This window comes from Poecilia reticulata, linkage group LG23, assembly GCF_000633615.1.
Source record: "Poecilia reticulata strain Guanapo linkage group LG23, Guppy_female_1.0+MT, whole genome shotgun sequence".
NCBI lineage: Eukaryota > Metazoa > Chordata > Actinopteri > Cyprinodontiformes > Poeciliidae > Poecilia > Poecilia reticulata.
Genome location: NC_024353.1, coordinates 402,815 through 412,395, shown reverse-complemented (window position 1 = coordinate 412,395; position 9,581 = coordinate 402,815). Strand labels below are relative to the sequence as shown.

The 9,581-nt window shown below is 37.6% G+C and overlaps 3 protein-coding genes across 4 annotated transcripts in view; 2 read left to right on the top strand and 1 right to left on the bottom strand.

Moving 5' to 3' along the window:
* hcls1 (hematopoietic cell-specific Lyn substrate 1) overlaps positions 1–4,076 on the top strand; it is an 8,790-nt gene extending 4,714 nt beyond the window's left edge. Inside the window, exons 8-16 of one of the 2 annotated variants that reach the window (XM_008400344.2) lie at positions 283–393; positions 469–579; positions 663–718; positions 1,297–1,366; positions 1,447–1,595; positions 2,586–2,714; positions 2,779–2,941; positions 3,019–3,087; positions 3,768–4,076. In XM_008400344.2, coding sequence (XP_008398566.1) covers positions 283–393; positions 469–579; positions 663–718; positions 1,297–1,366; positions 1,447–1,595; positions 2,586–2,714; positions 2,779–2,941; positions 3,019–3,087; positions 3,768–3,901 — 992 coding nt within the window. In that variant the 3' untranslated portion in view covers positions 3,902–4,076. The remainder of the gene's footprint in view (positions 1–282; positions 394–468; positions 580–662; positions 719–1,296; positions 1,367–1,446; positions 1,596–2,585; positions 2,715–2,778; positions 2,942–3,018; positions 3,088–3,767) is intronic. The other variant, XM_008400345.2, reaches the window with a different exon arrangement.
* llph (LLP homolog, long-term synaptic facilitation factor) lies at positions 4,065–7,329 on the bottom strand. The gene is made up of 3 exons (XM_008400346.1): positions 7,231–7,329; positions 5,145–5,388; positions 4,065–4,433 (listed from the first exon to the last, which is right to left on the bottom strand). The coding sequence occupies exons 2-3, from the start codon at positions 5,374–5,376 to the stop codon at positions 4,270–4,272; spliced, it is 396 nt and encodes a 131-aa protein (XP_008398568.1). The 5' UTR covers positions 5,377–5,388; positions 7,231–7,329; the 3' UTR covers positions 4,065–4,269.
* Positions 7,330–7,405: 76 nt separating this feature from the next.
* On the top strand, positions 7,406–9,581 carry pex26 (peroxisomal biogenesis factor 26). Its single transcript, XM_008400347.1, has 5 exons — positions 7,406–7,735; positions 7,804–7,944; positions 8,790–9,118; positions 9,197–9,337; positions 9,408–9,581. Exons 1-5 carry the CDS (start codon positions 7,548–7,550, stop codon positions 9,500–9,502), a joined length of 894 nt encoding a protein of 297 aa, XP_008398569.1. The 5' UTR covers positions 7,406–7,547; the 3' UTR covers positions 9,503–9,581.

The following is a 9,581-nucleotide window of genomic DNA, read 5'->3' as shown; positions in this document are numbered from 1 at the left end:
GTCGCTAAACAAGCTGGTAGAAAAATAAGCTCGATGTCTTGCTGTTTTTTTTTAAAAATTTTATTACATATGTGAAATTAAATAAATAAATAAAACAAATTTACTCTTTACACAAATGATAAATAAAAACCACGCCTATGGAAATGACATAAGCTACTCAACTTCTTAAAACTACTTTTCTCCTGCTTCTGTCCGCCATTGTTACAAGAACCCAAATCAACCGTCAAAATAACCCTGCGTGATGAATCCATTACTTTTCCATTTGTGCTGTGATTCCCTCAGACTATGCCAAAGGTTTTGGAGGGAAGTACGGCGTGGAGAAAGAGAAGGTGGATAAAGCCGCCATGGGCTACGACTATAAAGGGGAAACTGAGAAGCATCAGTCCCAGAAAGGTGAATAAACTCAAAGTTAGCATCAAATACACAGTGATACCAGCATTTTCTCTTCACTTTATGCTTCACATTCAGATTACGCAAAAGGATTTGGTGGGAAGTACGGGGTTGAGAAGGAGAAGGTGGACAAAGCGGCGCTGGGATACGACTACAAAGGCGAGACGGATAAACATCAGTCCCAGAAAGGTGGGAAAAAATCAAAATGGATTCATTCCTTAAAAACCTCAAGTCTTCAGCTCAATAATCTGAAGAAATGTTCTTCTGTTTAGATTACGCTGCAGGTTTCGGCGGTCGTTATGGCGTTCAGACAGACCGAATGGATAAGGTTAGTGTCCAGGATTTAATCAATTAATCTGACATAAAACCATCAATTGAATAATAAAAACTCATAATAAAACATTAAAGTTTTAAATGCGGTATAGAAAGACACATGACCTTTTTAAAATCATTTTGTTCAAATTCAGAAGGTAAATAAAGTTCAGATGATGATGTCATTGTTTTACAAGCTTCTCATTGGTTAATTAAAAAAAACTAGTTAAATGAAGGCAACACCTAAAATACATTGCTTCCTTGCGTAATCAAAATAAAACACCCAAAATATCAGGAAGGCAACTGAGGACTTCAATAACATAGATTCAAACCCCACAGCATGATGCTGCCGCCACCATTTTGAACATTTCTCTTTTTCACTAATTACAGAAACTGAAACTCGTATGAAATAGATTTATTACACATGTTGTAAAACATTTCAGCCTCAGTTTCTTGTACTTTTTCTGATTTTTGCTCACAGATTATGAAAACCCACAACTCAGTGTTACCAAAAATTAGTTTCTATTCACATTGTCAAATATTTAAACCCAAATCTCCTAAAGAAAGTCTAATCTGACTGTTATGATCCTCCAGAGTGCAGCGGGATTTTCAGACATGGACTCCCCAACTTCTGCTTATGAAAAGACTCAACCTGTAGAGGCTTGTGAGTTCATTGTTCTAAATATAGCAGTAATTATTGGTGATGCTGTGCTTTAAGTTACATTTATTGTCTGATTTCTGCAGCAAGTGCAGGCGCTGGGAAACTGAAGGCTCGCTTTGAGAACATGGCGAAGGCTTCAGATGAAGAAAACAGGAAGAAAGTAGAAGAAGAGAGAGCAAGAAGACAAGCCAGAGAGAGCAGAGAGCGAGAGGAAGCCAAACGCAGGCAGCAGGTAGGCAAGATGGCCGCCCCACCGTCTTCAAATCTAACTAAAATGGTCTCGGTTAACTCTTCTTCATTTGTGTTGGTTTGTGCTGATAACTTTTCCATTTGTGCTGCTTTTGTTTGTAATGTAGCTCTGAAAGTTTAAAGGAAAACAGTTCAACCTTCCTCTACCCAAATTTTCTCCAATTAAACCAAACTTTTATATTAATATCTTTAAAATTATGGCAACACCAACAAAATTGTTACTTCATGAAAGTCTGACACCAATTTTGTTAGATTTTGAAGAAAAAATGGGTGGCAGGAAACTTTACTCAGGTCAGCGTTAGCTTGTTTAGCGTTAGCTTCCGCTAATTTTATTATGTGCTTAGAGTTAGTTTCCATAAATTTTTAAAATGTGCTTAGTGTTAACTTCCGCTAACTTTTTTGTTTCTGTTCATTTCTGTGGTTAGTGTTTTAACATTTGCTTCTGCTAATTTTGTGTGTTTAGCGTTAGCTTGCACAAATGTTTTAATGTGTTTAGCATTAGCTTCTGTAATTTTTGTTTATTCTTAGTTTCAACTTCCGCTAATTGTATTATGTGTTTAATAAGTTGATAGTGAATTTAACTGTTGCTAATAACGGCTCCATTACGACCATGGCAGCCATTTTGAAAAATGTCCACCAGAAAAAGAAAACACAGGATCAAGAGTATATACATGATTTCTGTGGTTCAAATGTGTAGACTAATTGGACACCAAACCCGTCTAATTGGCTATACTAGTGCAAAAAATGAATCTCCATGACAACCATGGTAGCCATCTTGAAAAATCAAAGTATTATCAGTAAATATATGTTCAAATATGTGTGGTTTGACATCAAAAGTATTTATCTGTGATGAACATTGGCACTTGAAAAATAAAATTACTTGGGGGTGGGGGAGGAGGGAAGGCCGCCATCTTGAATTTTCATTAAAGCTAGCCACTGGAATCCTTTTTAGTAATCGATTTGTTTCTTTAAGGAGGAGGATAGTTGGAAACAGGAAGTCCATCCTCCTCCTGCTCAGGAGGAACCGACGTACGACAATCCGCCTGTAGAAACCCACCGAAACGTCCCAGCGGTCCCAGAAACGCCTAAACCAGAACCAGAGGTAAATTCACATTCAGACGTTTCTGCAGTTTTACGGCAGCCTAACGTCTCGTTTTCACCTCCAGGGGGACGAGTTATACGAGGAGCCTCCAGACTTGCCTCCACGCTCAGACTATCTCCTGGAACCGGCGGACCCTCCTCTGCCGCCGCGGTCTGCCGCCGTGGACGAAGAGGAGGACGGCGGGGATTACGAGGAACTGAGCGAAACACCTGCTCCTGAACCAGAAGGTGCGTCTCCGACCAGAGCTCTGCAGGAAGAATTTCTCATTCGGATTTTCTCACCTAAGCATAATTTCTGCTCACAGAAGACGGCGGCGTCTACGAGGACGTGTCGGCCGGCCAGAGGGCAGTTGCAATTTATGACTATGAAGGAGGTAAGACGTCCTCTGCAGTTCACAAACTGTGAAACTTAGATTTGGGCTTTTAATGATTTATTTGAGCCGTTTAGTTTGGGATGATCACTGTGGTTTTACTCCTCCTCCTTTTTTCACACGAGGATACAAGAACCTAACTTGGCACTTACTTTTTTGGAAATAATTCAAGATGGTCGTCAAGCAAAATTAATTTTTTCACTACATCTGCCAATATTTATCACAAATTAATACTTTTGATGTCAAATCACACATGATTGAACTCAGAAATTATCATTACTGATCATACTTAATTTTTCGAGATGGCTACCCTGGTTGTAATGGAGGAAATATGTTTAATTTGCTAAATAAGAATCATATCTCTGTTATCACACAACTGCTAAACACATGAAAAACAAACTAGCACAAAGCTATTGCTAAATGTTAGAAAAAAATTTGCAGAAGCCAAATGTAAACCACTAAATACATTAAATAATTAGCAGAAGCTAATGCTAACCTGCTAAACATATTTAAAAAACATTTCTGGTAATAAATAGCTAAAAAGGATCAGAAACTGTGGCCATCTTGAAAAACATTTATCAAGTGTCTAATGGTGAAAAGTAAAAAAGTACGACTGAGGTGAGCTTGAACATTTTACCGTCTTTCCTAACGAATTAAAGCCCGACGGTTCCGTGTTTCCACAGAGGCGGACGACGAGATCTCCTTCAACCCCGATGATGTCATCACCAACATAGAGATGATCGACGAGGGCTGGTGGAAGGGCCAGTGTCACGGCCGCACCGGTCTCTTCCCATCCGCTTACGTCCAGCTGCAATAGCCGGTTTTTGCACACGCTTCCCTTTAAAATCCAACATTTTATCAACTCTAACTACTTTGTATTTATCCAAGCATTTTTTGCTAATAACGCAACATTTTAATGCTTTTTAATGAGAATCTCAACGGGACTCGGATCCTCAACTTCAATCAAAGACAATAAAGCATTTTTTAAGGTTTGAAACGTTTATTTCTGCCATCAGACGGATGATTTCCATATTTAGAAAGTTCCAGTGCTACAAACGGAGCAAACACAATCTTCCTCTGATGATCTTCTGTCAACAAAAGTTAACTCATAAAAAGTTGCTGTCCTGTAAGAACAGATGCAGAATTTCCCCAAGTCTCTGAAACAAACAAACCGCCTCGCTTCCTTCACCAGGCGATTCCCTTCTTCTTCTTCACTTTGCCTGTTTTCTTGGTCACGCGTTTGGCCTTCATTTTCTTGGCCTGCCGCTGGCTCATCCACGCCGGGTACTGTCCGTGTTCGTCCAGCAGCGTCGCCTTGCTGCGCCTCGCATCCATCTCCATCTTCCCGTCTAAAAATGCAGCAGAAAATACTCAACTGTCACATATGTGCCAGAAAGAATCTAAAATCACTAAAAATATGTATTTTTTACACACTGAACAAAAAGCTAAGCATTATTTAAACAGCTAAAGTAATTTAGTTATTTTTTATTTTGTAGGAATAGGATTATAGATCTAAATCTTCAAATGGTTTTTCCTTAAAATGAAAGTGCTCATTATTTTGAGGTCTTTTGAACTGAAAATAAAACCAGGATTTTTATAACTTTCTAACTTAATCTGTCAGTCTTTGTTTGAAAACTCTTCCTGTATTTAGACAAACTTTAATACATTAATTAAAAGCTGATTTGCACCAATGTTCACTTTAAAGTTTAAGGCGATGAGTAGGTCTGGTCCTAGTTACTATGACAACAGAAGTAAACAAGAAGGCTTGGAGAACATCATGTTGCATCATTTTAATGAGTAGATTTTGATTCAGAAATGTGCAGTTTTGTCCTAATTTATTTAATTTATTCTTGAATTTATGTTGGTGAGGCCACACAAATTTCCTTTTCCTTCTTTTTGCACAACAACGTTTTTTCTGAACTTCAACATCCAGATAGTTGAGGCGTTTTTAGCTCAACCCGATTTGAAAGCAGGATTTTGCTTAAAACCCATAATTTAATAACTTAATCTGTTAACTGCAAACAGATTAACCGGTTTTGACTTTCATCTCTCCAACTCACCGTCCTCCTCCTCTTCCTGCTGCTGCTGCTCTGACATTTCAACGTCGCTCTGCTTCGTTATCTTGTCGGCTGGAATCACCGTGGCGACGTCCTGCAGGTCGGCCATGTCCGCTCCTCCTTTCTTATCCAGACTCAGAGCCTGTTTGAGTCGAGCCAGCTCCTTCGGAGCGTTTTTCTTCCTCTTCTCCGCCCGCATCTTCCGCTTCCATTTGCTACGAAGACTTTTGGCCATTTTCAGGAGGAGCTAAAAAAAAAGAAAAATGTAAATATCTTAGTTCACTTGAAATAAGAAAAAAACTAGGAGTCAATTACTTCTTAATACTGATTTAAAATATGTCCATATTATAAGATGTTTTCATGGGAAAAATGGCATTCTGTGGTGTAAAGGAAGAAACTGTTAATTTTTTTTCTGAGTTTTGTAATATTCAGTTAGAGAAAATATTTCAATATTTAAGTTTCAAAGTAAAAAAATCCTGATTATCCTCAGTCAGAGGATTCTTCACAACCACTGTAATACAGACTGCTACAGGAGTAATACAGACTGCTTTACCCACTAACTTGGCATTAGTAAAGTATTTCATACTGAATTGAATCTAAAGCTGCTACAACGCATTAGGACCACTTTGGGTTGACAAAAAGAGGTTCATTTCCACCAAAAATACTCAGAAATTACCAATTTTTCAAGTTTTTTTCTAGAAAATTCTAAGATTAATTTCTACATTTTTGAAGGTTTTTTCCAAATAAATTTTGACTTTTTAAACAAGTTTTTTTTTTTTTTAAGAAAATTGTTGATCAATTTAAAAGCTTTGCCAGAAATTTACTTCTTTAAAAAAATTATATTAAGAAATTATTGTCTTAAAACAAGTTCATATCTTGTTAAAAAGTTACTTGTATAATTTTAAGTGTTAAAACTGGGCAATGAATACTTTAAGATCTCGTGTTTTTGCAGTGAACACAGTAAAAACAACATCATGTGTATTATCCTCACTTCAGTCTGATACATTGTTTTCATTTGATGATGAAGCTTTTATTATGTGTATTTTTGCAGTTTAAACATTTCAGATTGCAAAACAAATTTGACAGAAAACCACAGCTAATAAAAATGCAGAATTAAAACAGTGATTTATTAAAGGAACAAAAACATCCAAACCAACTCGTCCCTGTGTTAAAATGTAAATTAGCCATAATTGTTTTGTTCAGTTTCACTCAGCCTTGATTATTCCCAGATCTATAGATACTTAATTTGGTGTAATGAAGTAGGTTAAAAGCTTTTTTGAGCCACTTAAATGTTTGATCTTTCCCTTCGAGAAAAAGCCAATGTTTCTCCTGGTGGAAAACATTTCTTGAAATACTGTAAAGCAACAAGTTTGGATTTGGAGATGAAAATATTTTTTGACGATTTTCATTTAAAAATCGGGGGGAGAAAAAAAAAACACATTTTCAAGTTTAAGAGCCCATGGAATCCAAGTGCAGCAATTTACAAGCAACTTTGCACAAAACTGATTAAAATGACTGCTGCTAAAGTATTTACAATATTTTTTTCTTCTGCTTTGGAGGCCCAATAAAGTTTCAATTTAAAGGTTTTTAAGACATCTCAAAAGTTTGCGCCGGTTTCTTGAGAAAGGAGGAAGTTTAAACATCTCTTGTATCAATAATAATGAACAAGGATTGTATCCCCGACTCTAACATCTCCATATGACCAAGCAGGGATTAAATGATGTGGTAACAACTGATGATGCGACCATCACATACATTTTATTTTAGGTTTTTGATACGTTTCCAATTTACCCTTACAGCCGCTCCGAAATAAAGTCTAGAAGTGCCTCTGTTCTAACCCACACGTCACATATGGATAGAAAATAAACAAAATAACATTAATTTGTGCGGTAACCATTACATAAACGACACAAACGGTGAAAATAAAATAAAATAAATAAATCTTGTAGTATTCAAGCCAGCTAGCTGCTAAAGTAGCATTTTTGCTAACCGGACGTTTTGAAAACTAACTTAAAAAGCCTCATCGCTTCAAAATAAACTGACCAAGTCATAAACTAGTAGGGCATGTTCCAGAACAGCGGTTACTTACAGTTAGTTTATAATTCCAGCTCTAAACGTGCGCCCTGCGACAGAAACACGTTGCTCTGTTCACATACGGAACAGTGAAGGAAGCTCGAACGTGATTGGCTGCGTCAGACCTACTGAAGACGGTGGCAGTTGATTGGCCGTTAATCCCGGAAGTTCCGCTCATTTCAATTTGTCAACAAACGGATGCAAGTGAGCGAAGTATTCCTCTGTTAAATTAGATAAAAGTAAATAATTTTATTTATTTATTAAGTGCTAGTTAGCAGTTGCTTCTGGAGCTGTGAACCGAACTTCTGCAGTTCATAAACACAGACGAAGTTCATGACAGCCGAGATCGGTTCAATCCGCCGTTCTCGGTTCAACCCGCCGTTCTCCTGCTCTTCACCGAAGCTTTTCCACATGTTGGACTCCGCTGCAGAGCTCATGATGGTCCAGGGCGACTTCCAGGGGGCTTTTGATGCCTGTAACGTGGGTCTGGAGAACCTGGGGCGCCTGGAGCCAGAAGACAGGTGAACCGCCGCGTTGTGTCCCAGCTGCTCTGCGTGTTGTTCGGGTTAGCAGCGAGTTTTCTCTGCAGGTCTGACGAGATAAAAATTGGATTCTGCATTCTGGGGATCCAGGCGCTGGCTGAGCTCAACCAGTGGCGGGGGGCTTTTTCCTGGGTCCTGCAGCACTACGAGCAGCAGGAACATGTCCCTGCTAAAATCATGCAGCTGTGGTAAGGATTACTATGTTTTTAAATTATTTATATACTAATTTTCTCTGTTTTATGTTTTCTATTTTGTATGTGTTTCTATTTAAAAAGCGCACTGTTCGTTATTTTTTTACATTTTAAGTATTTTTGCATGGTTTTTACATTTTTTATATATATAAAGTTAATAGAATACAAAATATGTTTATTGTTTAATCTTCTATTTTTAAATAGGTTTTAAAAAAATACATATATATATTTTATATTATCTTTTTCTAAGTGTATTTTTAAAATAAAAAATAAAGCATTTTCTAATTTCAAAGAAGGAACATTCGTTTTGATGTTTTTTTCTACTTTTAGTTTTTATATAAAAGAAATAACATTAATTAAAAATGGAAAAATATTTTAAGATGAGTTTTTATTATAATAATTTTTTCTATTATAATTGTTTATTTAAAAAATAGTGTGATCGTTTTATGAATTTTAGGATTACTTTCTTTTTTGTATTTAAATAAAAAATTCAGGCATTTTTTAAAATGTATGAAAGCTCTGATCAAATTTGATTGTAAACAGCTGTTTAAAAGAAATTAAAATATTTTTAGCAGCACGTGTAAGTCTTTCTGTGTTTTATTTTAATTAACATCCTGATTCACCTGCCATTTTTTAAAAAGCATTAAAATTTAATAAAATACAACTGAGTAAGAAAATTAAAAGAAACTTGAAATATTAAACCCTAAATATGTGTTTCGCTATACGAAGTAAATCCATTGAAATCACATTTATGTCTTTTAAAAATTCTTGTCATGGATCATTTTAAAATAAAAATAATGTCATTATTCTGTGTGAATTGTGATTTTGGCTCTGTGGTCCAGCATCCTCCTCTACTCCAAGGTCAAGCAGCCTGCTGTGATGCAGCAGGCGACCCGGGCTTGGCTGCACAACCCGCAGAACGTCCGGGCCGCCGGGTTCCGGCTGGTGGCGGAGCTCTACCTGCTGCACATCCTCCTGCCGCTCGGACAGCTGGATGAGGCGCGGGAATTCGTCAGCAGTGACTTTGGATGCAGCACCTTCACAGAGGAGCAACGGCGAAAAGCTTTGGACGTGGTGGAAGAAAAGAGTCGACAGAATCAAGAAGACCCGATCGACCCAGAAGAAACTCCAGATCCTGGGGCTGGACAGTCACAACCGGACTCAACTCGGAGTATTTTACTTTAATTATGTTTATGAAACACAATAAATGGGGACAACAGCATCTGATCTGACTGAGGATGTTTTGCAGGGTCTTTACTCCATAAAGTTGAAGCCGTGTTCAGGACGTTTTACAGAAAGTGCTTGAGGTCCGGGTCCGACTCATCCCCTCTGCAGAAACTCCTCCTGGCCGCCATTCTTCTCTACATGCTTCTCTTCAGATTGGACTCAGGTTGGAGGAAATTCTGCTGCTCGTTTTCATTAAACCGTTTCGATTGTTGACCGTTTTGTTTCCTCTGCAGCTTTGCCGTCGTCCTACATGTGGATTGTCAAACTTCTTCAGCTGATCAAGCAGACGTGGAGAGCGAAGTTCACGTCATATCGCCCTCTGGTGTAGAGGAGGAAACTGCACCTTTATTTAATGAGTTTTGCAACATTCTGTTAGGTTGATTAAATTAAGAAAATATTTTACTATT

What these genes read in the sequence shown, in the direction of transcription:
- llph (XM_008400346.1), bottom strand. Translation starts at nt 5,376, where the DNA reads ATGGCCAAAAGTCTTCGTAGCAAATGGAAGCGGAAGATGCGGGCGGAG. An exon ending in GCAGGAAGAGGAGGAGGACG is followed by an intron (nt 4,434 to 5,144) that starts GTGAGTTGGAGA and finishes CTGCATTTTTAG; the next exon opens with ACGGGAAGATGGAGATGGAT.
- pex26 (XM_008400347.1), top strand. Translation starts at nt 7,548, where the DNA reads ATGACAGCCGAGATCGGTTCAATCCGCCGTTCTCGGTTCAACCCGCCG. An exon ending in CGCCTGGAGCCAGAAGACAG is followed by an intron (nt 7,736 to 7,803) that starts GTGAACCGCCGC and finishes TTTTCTCTGCAG; the next exon opens with GTCTGACGAGATAAAAATTG. An exon ending in GCTAAAATCATGCAGCTGTG is followed by an intron (nt 7,945 to 8,789) that starts GTAAGGATTACT and finishes TCTGTGGTCCAG; the next exon opens with CATCCTCCTCTACTCCAAGG.